This window comes from Mesoplodon densirostris, chromosome 18, assembly GCF_025265405.1.
Source record: "Mesoplodon densirostris isolate mMesDen1 chromosome 18, mMesDen1 primary haplotype, whole genome shotgun sequence".
Taxonomy (NCBI): Eukaryota; Metazoa; Chordata; class Mammalia; order Artiodactyla; family Ziphiidae; genus Mesoplodon; species Mesoplodon densirostris.
The window spans coordinates 18,833,527-18,848,171 of record NC_082678.1 but is presented as its reverse complement, the minus strand read 5'-3'; the positions used below and the strand labels follow the sequence as shown (position 1 = coordinate 18,848,171).

The 14,645-nt window shown below is 55.4% G+C and overlaps 1 protein-coding gene across 1 annotated transcript in view; it reads left to right on the top strand.

The window, feature by feature from the left end:
- MYO15B (myosin XVB) overlaps window positions 1–14,645 on the top strand; it is a 30,623-nt gene that overhangs the window by 2,165 nt on the left and 13,813 nt on the right. The window contains 24 exon segments of the mRNA XM_060082711.1: window positions 254–317; window positions 545–654; window positions 824–902; window positions 1,200–1,322; window positions 1,585–1,688; window positions 1,831–1,894; window positions 2,059–2,172; window positions 2,294–2,455; window positions 3,198–3,311; window positions 3,425–3,483; window positions 3,559–3,691; window positions 4,808–4,903; window positions 5,155–5,286; window positions 6,044–6,169; window positions 9,007–9,084; window positions 9,274–9,389; window positions 9,479–9,524; window positions 9,664–9,788; window positions 10,225–10,342; window positions 10,564–10,721; window positions 12,811–12,904; window positions 13,570–13,626; window positions 13,943–14,000; window positions 14,212–14,342. Of these exon segments, the coding sequence (XP_059938694.1) occupies window positions 254–317; window positions 545–654; window positions 824–902; window positions 1,200–1,322; window positions 1,585–1,688; window positions 1,831–1,894; window positions 2,059–2,172; window positions 2,294–2,455; window positions 3,198–3,311; window positions 3,425–3,483; window positions 3,559–3,691; window positions 4,808–4,903; window positions 5,155–5,286; window positions 6,044–6,169; window positions 9,007–9,084; window positions 9,274–9,389; window positions 9,479–9,524; window positions 9,664–9,788; window positions 10,225–10,342; window positions 10,564–10,721; window positions 12,811–12,904; window positions 13,570–13,626; window positions 13,943–14,000; window positions 14,212–14,342 (2,461 nt within the window).

Below are 14,645 nucleotides of genomic sequence, written 5' to 3'. Positions count from 1 at the left end.
ACAGGTGAGGGATGAGAATCAGGTGCTCCTTCCTTCTCTAATTGGTACAAAGCTTCCCTCTGGGTCAGCAGCCTGGTCCTGCTTGTAGCACCCACGGCGCTGGTAACTTGCTTAGCAGCCAGACCCCTGTATTATGGACCAGCTCGGAGAGGGTGCATGACTTGGTGGAAGTATCTCTGCAGCCAGTGGCAGCGCTAACCCAGGATCTCCTTCTGCCCCCAACTCCCTGCTTCTCTACCCTGCTTCCCTACAGGCCGGTGTGCGACAGCTCCGTGCTGCTGTGCCTCAAGAAGAGGTTTTACCTGGGCCGAATCTATGTACGGGGGACCCAAGAGGGGATGGTGGGCTGGGATTCCCGTTCCCCAGGGATCAGAGGGCCCTCTGGGCACCCCTGGAGCTTCCCCCTCCATCTTTCTCCTCCCTGGGCTGGGTGCTGAACTCTCTCTGGGGTCCTGCAGAGCAGGGGGGCGGGCATCAGAGCTCCACTCTATTTGTAGCACCTGCTCCCTTCATGTTCTGATGAGAGCTTCCACTTTCCTCCCAGACCTTTGGGGGGCCCCTCCTGCTCGCTCTGAACCCCCGCCGGCCCCTGCCTCTCTTCTCACCTGAGGTCCTGGCCAGCTACTGCCCTAGGAAGACCCCTAACACCACCCCGTACGTGAATTTGCCCCACGAACCCTCTGCTCACCCCCAGGTGGCTAAGCCCCAGCATATCCCATTGACTGAGGTCCAGGGCATGGAAGGCACGACCTGCCTACGCCCAGGAGGCCCCAGGTGCCCATCTCTGGTAACCTTCTCATCTGCTTCCACCCTCCTCCCTCAGACACATCTTTGCCGTCGTGGCAGCAGCCTATAGCCTGTCTCAGAGCACTGGGCAGGGCACCTGCATCCTCCTGAGGTGAGTGGTGGCTGCCCTGCTTGGCTGAACCTTCAGGCCACACTGAAGGCCAGGAGGAGGGGGATGTGAGGTCTGCATTTGAAACTGCCTGTCTGGTCCACTGCTGGGCAACAGCTCTGGACTTCCTAAGACTGTGCCCCTTGAACGAGGCATCTTGGGGACTTTTTTCTGTTTGGTCTCTATGCCCCAGGTCTATGTTTCTGCATTTCTGGGAGTCTACTTTAGGGCAGGTATCACTTCCAGGTGGGCATATCCCCACTTTCGGGCTCAATGGGGTTGTCCTATGTGCCCCTTCCTGGAGACCCTGCCAGCCTCTCCCTCCTGCAGTGGGCACAGCGGCTCTGGGAAGACAGAAGCTTCCAGAAAGATTGTGCAGTTCCTAAGCAGCCTGGAGCAGGGGCAGACAAGGGACAGAGGTTGTCAGGTGAGGGGCAGCTCGCCATTTCCCAGGGATCCAAGAGGGACCATCCTACTCCTTTGGGCCAGAAGGGTGGTCTTCAGGCCTCTGGCTTCTCCTCGGGGGCAGCCCCAGGCATTGCCTACTGCGGGGGCAGGGAGGGCTGGGGTGACTGACCCCTCCATGGACCAACAGAGCTCCCAGGTGCATAGTGTCCTCGGCTGGGTTGCCTGATCAGTGGGCACCGCTGCTGCTCCCAGGGATACTTGAATGCCCCTCCCCCATCCAGCTGGACGACGTGCTGCCCATGCTCAGCAGCTTTGGCCACGCCAAGACAGTCCTCAATGCCAATGCCAGCCGCTTTGGCCAGGTCTTAGGCCTCTGCCTGCAGCAGTGAGTGACGGGGGTCCAGGTGGGCAGGGTCACCCATGATCAGTTTCCCTTATTGGGAACCTGAGACTGCTGCCCTGGGTCCAGCCCATGGTGGGTCCCATTCTGAGCGGGGCCCCCCTCACTCAGTGTCCTGTGTCCACAGAGGGGTCATCCTGGGAGCTTCTGTGTCACATTATCTGCTTGAGACCTCGAGAGTGGTGTTTCAGGTATGACCTGGCCTGCTGCTCCCAGAGTGGGAAAGAGGGAGGGGCCGCTGTGAGGGGCTGTGGTCCCTCAGCCCCCAAGCCGGCCTTCCCCAGGACTTGTCCTTGCTCCCCTGGGGCACAGGACCAGGCCGTTGCTCCTCCTAAGGCAGTCCTTCTCCCCTGAGGCCCAGGCTGAGCGGAGCTTCCATGTTTTTTATGAGCTGCTGGCGGGGCTGGACCCCATGGAACGGGAGCGGCTCTCCCTACAGGGGCCGGAGACCTACTCCTACCTCAACCAGGTGGGGGAAGGCCCCCTCGGTGCTGGACAACGGGGCCTGCGCAGGGGAGGGTCTGAGGAGAGGGAAGCTGCGGGTGGCCAGGCCCCGACTCCTCACCCCTCACCCCTGCTGTGCTCTGAAGGGCCGGGCCTGCAGGCTCCAGGGCAAGGAGGATGCCCAGGACTTCACAGGACTGGTGAAGGCCCTGCAGGTGCTGGGCTTGTGCACCGAGGAGTTGACTGCTGTCTGGGCTGTGCTGGCCTCTGTCCTGCAGCTGGGCAACATCTGCTTCTCCTCTTCAGAGGTGAGCTCCCTCTGAGACATTGGATTGGTGGTGGCTTGTTTGCATCATCAGGGCAGAAATAACAAGGCCAAACACTTGTGTGTAGGAGACAGTGAAGCCCCGGGCCACCATCAGGGCCTCACCACTGCCCCAGAAAGCAGATGAACTCCCATCGTACAGATGAGAAAATTGAAACCGGGGTCTTCTGCATCTATACCGATCCTGTCCCACTAAACTGCCACCCTAAGGAGGATACTTGGCATTAATTGAGCAGCTATTATGTACCTGGCACTGTGTAGATCACTCTACATATATTTTCCTTTCTTTTTTTTTCTTTTTTTTTTTTTTTTTGGCCACACCACGCAGCTTGCGGGATCTTAGTTCCCTGACCAGGGATTGAACCCGGGCCCTCGGCAGTGAACGTGCCGAGTCCTAACCGCTGGACCGCCGGGGAATTCCCCGCATATATTTTCTAATTCATTCCTCCTGAGAACACCATAACATAAAAATTGTTGTTTCGCCTTTAACAGTAAGACAGTGGAGACTCGGAGAAGGAAAGAGACTTGTCAGGGCCGCCAGCTAGTGGAGAGGTAAAGTCAGGATTCACACTGAGGCCCTCAGACTCTGGAGCCAGCTCCTACCTGCCCAGATCTACCTTTGGGTAACAGGGCACCTTGCCAGGCAAAGCAAGGCCCTGCCCCTGCCCCATGGGAAGCAGCCAGTCCACAAGCAGAGCTCTCCCTGCCCCCTCCCGCCTGTCCAGAGGGAGTCACAGGAGATGGCTGCCGTGTCCAGCTGGGCTGAGATCCACACAGCAGCCCGGTTGCTGCGGGTGCCGCCCGAGCGCCTGGAGGGGGCTGTCACCAGGAGGGTCATGGTGAGCTTGGGGGTCCTGGGGAGGCGGGGGCCTGACCAGTCAACCCGAAGTCTTGGGGAGCACTAGTGTGGGCCTTGGGCCTGACGTGCCACATGCACATCCTCTGCCCTCAGGAGACGCCCTATGGCCACGTCTCGAGATCCCTGCCCATGGAAAGTGCCATCAATGCCAGGTGGCCCTGGGGACAGGAGAGAGCTGTGAGCAGGCCTGGCCCCTGCTGCGCGAGGCTCACTCACCATGCCCACAGGGACGCCCTGGCCAAGGCCCTGTACTCGCGGCTCTTCACCTGGCTTCTGAGGAGAACCAATGTGCGGCTGGCACCCCCCGGGGAGGGAGGCAGCGTGGTCACTGTCACTGTCGTCGATGTCTACGGCTTTGAGGTCACCCCTGGGGGTGGGGCCCAGGACAGGGTGCCCACCTCATCCTGGTTATTTCTGGGGACCCCAGCAGCTTCCCTTTGTGGGGGTGCTCGTGTGCTGCTTGCCTTTCTGACCATAAGATGGTCCACGAGACAGCTGCGTGCTCCATAGGTACAGCCATCTGCCCTATCCAGCCCTATCCAACCCTGACGTCGGCTCTGGAGTGTTCTGCCTGCTTGGCCTTGCAGAGTCTCACAGGAGCCTTAAGACAATGAAAGACCCTCGGATGGGTCAGCCTCGCCTCCTGTGTACCCAGAGGAGAGGGAAGAGAGGGAATCCCCCAAATCACACTGAGTTTTTCATAAGCTCTTCACCCCTTTCCAGAGCATCCTGTTTCCTCAAGGCAGGGAGGAGGGGTGAGAGCAAGAGGAGGTGGCTCCCACCTCAGTCCTTGGATGGGCACTGTTCCCTGTCCCCTGCTCTCTCCTCCTCTCCAGTGTGTCCTTGGTGACTGTCCACTCTCTGAGGAGGGGGATGACCGTTGCACCTGTGTGTGTGTGTGCATGTATGCACCTGCGTGCTCTTGTGTGTATTTTAGAACATGTCAGAACTCTGTGCAAAGCTACACGAAGCGGGGGCTCTGCTGGGCTTACTAGGAAAGTGCCGAGGGGCACAGAGGAAGGAGCCTGTAACTCCAACAGGAGGGATGCTGGAAGGCTTCTTGGAGGCGGCAGCCTGGAGCTCTGCTTACGAGGATGTGGCATTCTGATAGCCAGCGAGTTAGGCTGTAGCAAGAGGTGCCTTCTAGACCACAGGATGTCTATGATCAGAGGCCCAAAGGCTCACAGTGGTGCTGAGGCAAAGGGCAGGGGTGTGGGTTGTTGGAGGGAGGAAGCATGATCGAGACTGGGACTGGGCTGAGGCAGCCTGCATGCTGTGCCAGGATCTTTGGACTTGTCCCTGGAGGAGGCGGCATCAGCCCTAGGGCACCACTCCCGCCTAGTGCCGGGGAGAATGGGGGCAGCTGTGGGAGGGGGGTGAAGGGCACCAGGCCTGTGTGCTAGCCCCCTGACCAGCTGCCCTGTGCCCCCACCTCGTGTGGGTGCCCACCTCACTGCCCACGCCCCCCCCCCCCAGGCACTGCAGGTCAACGGCCTGGAGCAGCTGTGCAACAATCTCGCCAGCGAGCGCCTGCAGCTCTTCTCCAGCCAGATGCTTCTGGCCCAGGAGGAGGTATGGGGAGCTGCGCATGGAGGTGGCAGGGGGACACCCAGCTGTTTCCCAGAACCGAGGCCATCCCTGGTAAAGAGAAGGCACTACACCGAGAGCTCTGCCCCAAAGCTCCCTTGCTATGGGCCATCTTAGTCCTTCTGAGCCTCAGTTTACTCATCTGTAAAGCGGGAGGGCCATCCTTGCTCTGGCTCAGATGAGGTCCCCCCATGAACATGGGTGGTCTCTGTAAACTAAATGCCGGCTGTTCCCAGGAGGAGTGTCGTCGAGAGTTGTTGCCCTGGGTGCCCATCCCCCAGCCTCCGCAGGAGTCCTGCCTGGACCTCCTGGTAGACCAGCCCCACAGCGTCCTGAGTATCCTGGATGCCCAGACATGGCTGTCCCAGGTGAGCCCCCAGTGTTGGGGACAAGGAGTGGGGACCCTGGTGGCCAGGCCAGAGCCAGCAGGAACTCCCAGGGGAGCAATAAAGTGCTGAGGTCCTGGGACCCTGCCCACAGGCCCTCAGCACAGCTTGGGAAGGCAGCGGCCAAACTGGGTTCAAATCCTGTCTCTGGGTGATCCTGAGTGAGATTCCCGACTTCTCCAAGAGTCCTCACTGCAGCAGGGGGACAGTTGTGCCTGAGGGGCAGGGCAGTGGGGACTGTGCAGGCCCCATGAGGGGCTTGTGAGGGTTTCCCCAAGTATTTGTTGTTATAAGTTCCTTAGCACTGTAAAATAATCTCTTACCGGATGGCTTTTTAGAAGTATCTTTGAAAGACTTGTTCAGAAACACATGTAACTGTGAGACCAGACTCCCAGGAGTGATTGCTAAATCTGCCTTCAAGTTCCCCTAGCCCCATTTCTTTTAAATGATTTCATCAAGGGTCCTCTAAGCCGCCAAATCTTATTGACTGAGGTATACAAGGCTACTGTGTTTTTTCTCAGATGGGAACCAATTGTTCAAAATAGTCCCTGGGATAGAAGCTGTGCCCTTTATAAGGACTCAGATATGGAGTGACTCCTCCTGAAAAAGAAGTTTGGGGACCAAAACCAAAGCTCACCTTCTGTCCAGTGCCTGCGGTTTTGGGGGGCAGGGGAGGGAAGCACAGTCCCAGCAGGGGAATGGCGCCTGCAAAGGCCTGAGGAGCTCTTCCTCTTATCAGGCCACAGACCACACCTTCCTGCAGAAGTGCCACTACCACCACGGCGACCACCCGCGCTACACCAAGCCCCAGCTGCCCCTTCCCATCTTCACCGTGCGGCATTACGCTGGGACCGTCACCTACCAGGTATCAGGGTGAATCCGCGAGGGCAATGGGACCCTGGGAAGTCACCTGACAGCTCAGAGGGGTAGGTGTGGGGAGGCCCCTTCCAAGGCTTGGCCATCTGTCCCCACCTGGGCCCTTGGCCTCACCTCATGCATGACTTACTGAGTTCTGGGTGGGCGTTATGGGGTGGGGAGGGTCAAGGCCTTGGGACCCTCCAGACCAAGAGGGGCAGAGTGTATGCATGGGACCTGGCTCTGATAGATAACCTCAGGCAGTCTACTTCTCCTTCTGAGCCTCCATTTCCTCATCTGTAAAATGGGAATAGGAGTCCATCCTATAGCATTGTCCTGAGGATTAATGCAATTACATGGAAATGGCGGGTCAGGTGCCTGGCAGATACTAGGTGCTCACTGAAGGGATTCTCCTCTCCCCTTTATGAGTTTCATGACTACTGCACACCTACCCAGGAGGAGAGTTGCTGAGGGGAGGGGGCCTGGTTTAAAGGCTAGGACCAGGTGACTGGTTTGAGGTGGGGCAAGTCAGGTAAGGCTTCCTGGAGGAGGTGACATGCTCTGGTTGTAGAAGAAAACGTACAAACTACACAGGAGTTATCCACACGTGAAACACAAGGAGTGTATGTCAATTATCCCTCAAAAAAAATCACATCTAAAAGAAAAAAGGAAGAAACAGAAGGAGATTGACTGAAGAAAACTATAAAATTGTATTGAAGGTCACAAAAGAAGACTTAAAAATGGAGGGAAAAGCCACATTCCTATTGGGGAGCCCTATATTGTTCACTCTTTCCCAGTTAATCTAGAAAAGTCATGTAATTCTAGACAATACTCCAATGGGGCTTTTATGAGAGAAGGAGAGGTGGATTTTAACAAAATTATTCTGAAGTATTATATGGAAAATAAATGCATAAGAATAGCTAATAAGATCTAAAAAGCAAATGATTATGGAGGAATTTGCTCTATCAGATATTAAAACATATTTTAAAGCTCTATTAATTAAGGAGCAGACCCATCAATGAGACAGAATTGAAAACCCAATAAACAGACCCAAAAGTGTAACCAAGAACTGGGTATGTGACAAAGGCAGCCTTTAAAAAAATGTGGTAAAATATACACAACATAAAATTTCCCATTCTAACCACTTTTAAGTGTACATTTCAGTGTCTTTAAGTACATTCATAGTGTTGTGTAACCATCACTGCTATCCATTTCCAGTACTTTTTCACTAGCCCAAACAGAAACAACTTACCCATTAAACACTAAGCTCCAATTCCCCCTTCCTCAGACTCTGGTAATATCTAATCTACTTTCTGTATCTATAAATTTGCCTATTCTTTTTTTTTTTGCCTATTCTTATGTAAGTGGAATCATAACACACACACACAAAATCCTTCTGTGTCTGACTTATTGCATTAAGCATAATGCTTCCAAGGTTCATCCATGTTGTAGCATGTGTCAGAATTTCCTTCCTTTTTATGGCTGAATAATATTCTGTTGTATGTGTAGACCACATTTTGTTTATCCATTCATCTGCTGATGGACATGAATTGTTTCCACCTTTTTGGCTATTGTGAATAATGCTGCTGTGAACATGGGTGTACAAGTAAGTGTCTGAGTTGCTGCTTTCAATTCTTTTGGGTATCTACCTAGGAGTAGGTTTGCTGGGTCATATGGTAATTCTATGTTTACCTTTTTGAGGAGCCACCAAGCTATTCCTCAGTGATTGCACCATTTTATAGTCCCGCCAGCAATGTATGGGGGGTTCCAGTTTTTCTACATCCTTGCAAATACTTGTTATTTTCCATTTTTGAAAATTATAGTCATCCTAGTGGGTGTGAAGTGGTATCTCATTGTGGTTTTAATTTGCATTTCTCTAATGACTAATGATGCCAAGCATCTTTTCATGTGCTTCTTGGCCATTTGTGTATCTTCTTTGGAGAAATATCTATTCAAGTCCTTTGCCCATTTTTGAATTCAGTTGGTTTGGGGTTTATTTATTTATTTATTTATTTATTTTTGGCTGCCTTGGGTCTTCGTTGCCACACTCAGGCTTTCTCTAGTTGCAGTGAGCAGGGGCTACTCTTCATTGCGTTGCACGGGCTTCTCATTGTGGTGGCTTCTCTTGTTGTGGAGCACGGGCTCTAGGCGCGTGGGCTTCAGTAGTTATGGCATGTGTGCTCAGTAGTTGTGGTGCATGGGCTTAGTTGCTACGCGGCATGTGGGATCTTCCTGGACCAGGGATCGAACCAGTGCCCCCTGCATTGGCAGGCGGATCCTTAACCACTGTGCAACCAGGGATGTCCTGAATTGAGTTGTTTTATTTTTTTGTTGTTGTTAAGTTGTAGGAGTTCTTTACATAATCTGGATATTAAACCCTTATATGTGATATTTTCTCCCATTTTGTGGGCTGTCTTTTCACCCTCTTAGTACTGTATTTTGATACACAAAAGTTTTTCGTTTTAATGAAATCCAGTTTATCTATTTTTCCTTTGTTGCCTGTGCTTTTAGTGTCATATTCAGGAAATCATTGCCAAGTCTAATGTCATGAAGCTTTCTCCCTTTGTTTTCTTCTAAGAGTTTTATAGTTTCAGGTCTTACATCTGGGTCTTTGATCCATTCATTTTGAGTTAATTTTGGTACGTGGTGTGAGATGAGTCCAACTTCAAAGGGGGCCTTTGTAAAACATTTTTTTTCATTGAAGTATAGTTGATTTACAGTGTTGTGTCAAAGGTGGCCTTATAACTCAGAGGGGAGAGGCTGGATTATTTTGCAAAGAGACTGGCTTCCATACCTAGCCTTCTCTCCTTGGCTTCCCCTCCCCCCACCCCACATTATCTCTTGCAGGTTCACAAGTTTTTAAACAGAAACAAGGATCATCTTGACCCTGCTGTGGTGGAAATGCTTGCCCAGAGCCAGCTCCAGGTGCCCCTGCCGGCCCCCCTGTCCCCCCATTCTGCCCTCCCCACCCGGACAGCCTTGCCCAAGGAACTGGCCTTCAAGCCCCTGGCAACTTGAACCTTTGGCCGGCCCACCCTGGCTCCCCGGGGGTCGGGGTCAGGGGCAGGCTGGACAGGCCCAGGTGAGCTGGCTTGGCCCCCTCTCACCCCACAGCTGGTGGGTAGCCTATTCCAGGAAGCAGAGCCCAAGTCTGGGGAAGGACCAGGCAAACCCACGCTGGCCTCTCGCTTCCAGCATTCCCTGGGGGACCTCCTAGCCCAGCTGGGAAGGTGAGAATAGGGCCCCCCACACTCAACCCCAGGGAGTTTGAATGGAGGGGCCGGTCTGTGCTCAAGTGACCGCCCCTTCCCCCCACCAGGAGCCACGTCTATTTCATCCAGTGCCTCAACCCCAACCCGGGAAAGGTGAGCTCTCCCAGCACCTGGTGCGAGAGCCCTCCCGCCCCTGCCCCGCCCCCCTCAGCCCTCCTCGGCCCTGCCCCACCTTCCCCACAGCTCTGAGCCCCTCAGTTCAGCTCTCCGTGGCTCTGCCCCGTGGCCACAGCTTCCGGGCCTCTTTGACGTGGGTCACGTGGCAGAGCAACTGCGCCAGGCGGGCATCCTGGAGGCCGTGTGTACCCGCAGCGCCAACTTCCCTGTTCGCGTGCCCTTCCAGGCCTTCCTGACCAGGTAGGGGCCCAGGATGCGGGCAGCCCGGGGTGCAGGCACCTCAGGGCCAGGGCTCGCTAGGAAGGCCCCCTGGAGTGGCTGGCGGACCTGGGGCTTTTTCGGGAGCGGGGGATGGACACACTTTCCCAGGGACCCTGGGCCTGACGTCCAACCCTCCCTCCTTCCATTCTCTCTGTCTCCCCTTCTCTCCCTCCATCTGCATCTCCTTTCACTGTTCGTCACCCGCACACCTCTCCACGCCTCTGTGCATTCACCTGCCCCTCCTCCTCTCAACAAAACTCTCCTGGGTGCCTGGCACATAGTAGGTGCTTTCCAAATCATTGTTGAATGACTTATAGACTGAATAGACCCCCAGGGGTTCAGGGTCAAATGAGTGTAGAGGGAGGTCCTGCTGTGCTTGTTCCGACCTCCCCAAGGTTCTCCGTCCCTGGGGCAGGTTCCCGGCCCTGGGGATAGAGGGACAAGAAGAGCTCTCTGACCGGGAAAGATGTGGCGCCATCCTGAACCAGGTGTTCGGGGCTGAGTCACCCCTCTGTCACCTGGGAGCCACGCAGGTGGGTGGTGTGTATGAGCAGGGAAGCAGCAGGTATGGCTGGAAAGTGGGAGGAACATTCTGGGACCAACTCATGATTTGGTGGTCCTTCTGGGTGGTGGGGAGATGGAGTGGGCCGGGTGTCCCGGGCACCCCAGCAGAATCAATTGTCCGGCAGAAGGGAGGAGGCTGAGGCCTCGGGAGAAGGGCAGGGTGGTCCCCAGCCCAAACCTCTGCCCCCAGGTGCTACTGCGGGAGCTGGGCTGGCAGCAGCTGGAGCGGCACCGGGCCCAGCAGCATGCCCAGGTCCTGCTCACCCTGCACCGAGGCCTCTGCACCAGCCTCTCCTGTCAACGCCTTCGCCTCCTACCACGGATTCGCGTGCGTGGGCTCCAGGCCAGGTGTGCAGAGTGGGGCGAGAGTGTAGGCCTCCTCACGGTGGTGGTGCAGGGTTGGGGGTGCGTAGGGCCTCAAGGCTAGTCTGCCTGCTTCCCATCAACACTGGACTCTCCTTGCTGGCATTCCCACCATGCCATCTCTGCTTGAATACCCCCAGCCACGGGAAGCTCATTATCTGCTAGGCCAGTCAAACCTGCGGTCTTGACTCCTTGACTGTTCTTTTTTCTAGTCTATTCTCCACTCTGCAGCAAGAATACTCTTTTAAAAGCGTGAATCAGGTTGTGTGAGGCCCTGCCTACCTCTCCAGCCTCGATGTAGGCCGGACTTTTACACTCCAGGCTCTTTGGGCTTCGTGGTCCTGCGATGCTCCCCTCGCCCTTCTCACCTCATTAGCTCCAGCCCCACTCACCCTTCACTGCCCGTCTTCACTCATCCATCCAGAAGATGGTTGACCATCTTCTCCATCTACCCTGGGCCAGATGCTGGCAACACAGGGAGGAAGGTGCCAGCATCTTCACACAGGCACAGAGATGGTACCTTCCAGGCTAGCTGGGGAGTCAGATGCAGACAGTCACCCAGCTGCCAGTCGCCCCAAAGGGGATTGTTTAAGGACTGAGAACAAAATGAAGGCAGTGCCGTGGACACCAGGGAAGCCTCGGAGAAGGGGGCACCCGTCACCACTATATGTTTCCAAAACATTTTCATCACCAGCAGGAACTCTATACCCATTCAGCAAGGAAGCCTCACTCCCTTCCCTCCAGCCCCTGGTAACCTCCAGTACACTTTCCATTTCTGTGAATTTGCCTATTCTAGATATGCCGTCTAAGTTGACTCATACAAATTCCTTTTACATCTGGCACTAAGCATAGTGTTTTCAGGGTTTGTCCCTGTCGTAACATGTGTCAGAACTTCATGTCTTTTTTATGGCTGAACATTGTTCCATTGTGTGGATGGACCGCATTTTGTTTATCCACTTATCTGTCAGTGGGCATGTGAGGTTGTTTCTACCTTTTGGCTTATTGCGAATAAGGCTGCTATGAACACAAGTGTACAAGTAACTGTTCAAGTTTCTGCTTTTGGTTCCTTTGGGTCTTTATGTGGGAGTGGAAACCCTGAGTTATATGGTAATTCTGTCTTTACCTTTTTGAGGAATTGCCAAACTGTTTTCCACAGTGGCTGCCCCATTTTATATTCCTACCAGCAATGTATGAAGGTTCCAATTTCTCTGCATCCTTGCCAATACTTGTTATTTTCTGCTTTTTAAATTATAGCCATCCTAGGGGGTGTGAGGTGGTATTGCATTGTGGTTTTGATTTGCATTTCTTTAATGACTAATGATGTTGAGCATCTTTTCATGTACTTCTTGGCCAAGTCCTCTGCCTGCTTTTTTTTTTCTTTTGGAATTTATTTATTTATTTATTTTTGGCTGTGTCGAGTCTTCGTTGCTGCATGTGGGCTTTCTTTAGTTGTGGCGAGCAGGGGCTGCTCTTCGTTGCGGTGCACGGGCTTCTCATTACGGTGGCTTCTCTTGTTACGGAGCACGGGCTCTAGGCGCGTGGGCTTCAGTAGTTGTGGCACTTGGGCTCAGTAGTTGTGGCGCATGGGCTTAGTTGCTCTGCGGCATGTGGGATCTTCCCAGACCAGAGCTCGAACCCGTGTCCTCAGCATTGGCAGGAGGATTCTTAACCACTGCACCACTAGGGCAGTCCAGGACTCAGCGCTTTCACTGCCAGGGCCAGGTTTGATCCCTGGTCGGGGAACTCAGATTCCACACGCCATGCGGCGTGGCCAAAAAACAAAAGCAAAAAACCCCCAGAGAGGTAAAATAACTTATCCAAGACCGCAGTGACTAAACAGTAGGGGAACGAGCCCTGGTGGTCGGCTCCAGAGTCCCAGATCTTGATCCCTTGGGCACAACAGCATCTCAGTTTACCTGCTGGTCTTTCAAAGTGTCGTGTCCTTTCCCTGTTGCTTCCCTTAGGCAGCCGGGGGCTTCACTGGGGTCCGATTTTACATTCATGTCTTGGCTTGGAGGATTCAGGTATCGCGTGTGAGTTTGGACTCCTCACCAACCCCCTTCCCGGCCTGCAGGAAGTGGTACCTCCGGCGGCGGGCAGCTCTGGGGCAGCTGAACACCATCCTGCTGGCGGGCCGGCACCTGCTCCGGAGACAGCGGAGAGGGCAGGTGAAGCACATGGATGGGTCCTGCCCCGGGCAGCTCAGGGGAGAAGCCAGGCAGCCTTGCCGGCCATGTTGGCCAAATCCCGACAGCGTCCACCCTCCAAGGGCAGCCGCAGAAGGACCGAGGCCTCGGAGACCATTGCTGGTGGAGCTCCTTCCAGCCCCCTCTGCCTGGCCAGGGTAGCCTGGGGCCTCCAGGAGGCTGTCACCTTCCTTCATGCCTGCCCACTGCCAGGGCCTGACTCCCCTGCTGGCTGGGGGTGCCTCCCATCTCCTCCAGGCCTCCCTTGGACTGTTCCCCTCTTGCCCAGTGACTCCAATCTGAGGGCCATAAAGCAGCTCAAAGGTCAATGCCCACATACTGCCCCTCTCTCTGGCCCCTCCCTGTCTGGACTTTGTCCCCTGGGACCATTCCTTCCCTTCTTCCCTCCTCTTCCCGGTACCTGGCAGACGGGAAGAGAGACAGCCACAGCGCTAAGGCTAGTGAGGGCTCTGGAGGGCTGGGGGCAGACAGCTGGCCCCCCGGATCTGCTCCCCTTCCTCCACTGGCGTGGGGCCCTCCTGGGAGGAGGAGGGGGCAGCTGCACTGCTGAGTGGGGGAGGGGCCTCTAGGGAGCTCCTGGTGACACCTCACGGGGGCATCATCTCCTCCTGCATCTCCCCCAACAGCTTGGGCATCGGTGCAGCTGGCACAGCGTCGGGGCCTCCAAGAAGGCGCCAAGCATGGTAGGTGGCCTGGAAGCTGGAGGGTGTCTGCTGGGTTGTGAGCCTGCTGAACCTGGCCTGGCTTGAGGGGGAGCGTGGGGTCCCAGGGGTGCCGAGATGGGTCCTGTCCCTCAGGCCCATCCATTGTGCCCCCCAAGAAGAGGCCTGGGGTGCCCTTGGTTTCCCTCTGGGGGCTCTGGGGGCTTTATTTGTTTGAGTGTCCAGGACTAGAATCCTTGGTCTTTGGAGGGGAAGCTTACAGCCCTGGGGGTGAGGAGGACCCCTGGGTTCCTATGCCCCTTCCCTTAGTTCCTGGTCCATTGCTCCTTCCTGCTAGGAGCTGGGGCGCTTGGAGATCCCGGCTGAGCTGGCTGTCATGCTGAAGACAGTGGAGGGTGAGTCCTGATGGGCATTGCTCTTGCCATGACCCCCTCCTGGGCGGAGGCTCTGTCCCTGTGGTCCCTCCCTCTGATGCTCTGGGTCCCCCCAGCTCACTGCCCGGCTCCCTCTGCACTGGAGCTGGGGGCTGATGCTGAGAGGTGGAGGCGGCGCCAGAGCCAGGCGCCTTACCTGGGCGTTTCTGGGCTGCCGCCTATGTCATCCCAGGCCGTCAGCACACCTTGGCCGAGAGCATCACGGAGGCCATGCCCCCGGAAGTTCCCGCACGGCCCAGCCTGACCCTCCCCCCCGACATCGACCAATTCCCCTTCTCCAGCTTCATCTCCATCGGCTTTCAGGTGGGCCCCCAGGCCTTAGCTGTACACGGCTGATGCTCATATCTCCCCAGGCGTTAGCCCCCGTCAGGCAGAAGCTGTGTCTGTTCTTCTGTCTCCAGTCCCCCTCCTCCCTCTCCTGTTGCGGGGCTGTGGATGCAACTGCGTTGCTCGGAAAATCCAGGAAAATCCGTTGAACCTAAACGTGTTCCTGGTTACTTATCTGCAGTGCCACACCTTTGTTACACCTGCGGCACTGCCCTGCCATTGAAGCCATGTCGTTAAAGCATGTTGAATGACAAGGCAAAGTGTCCAGGCTACAGTGTT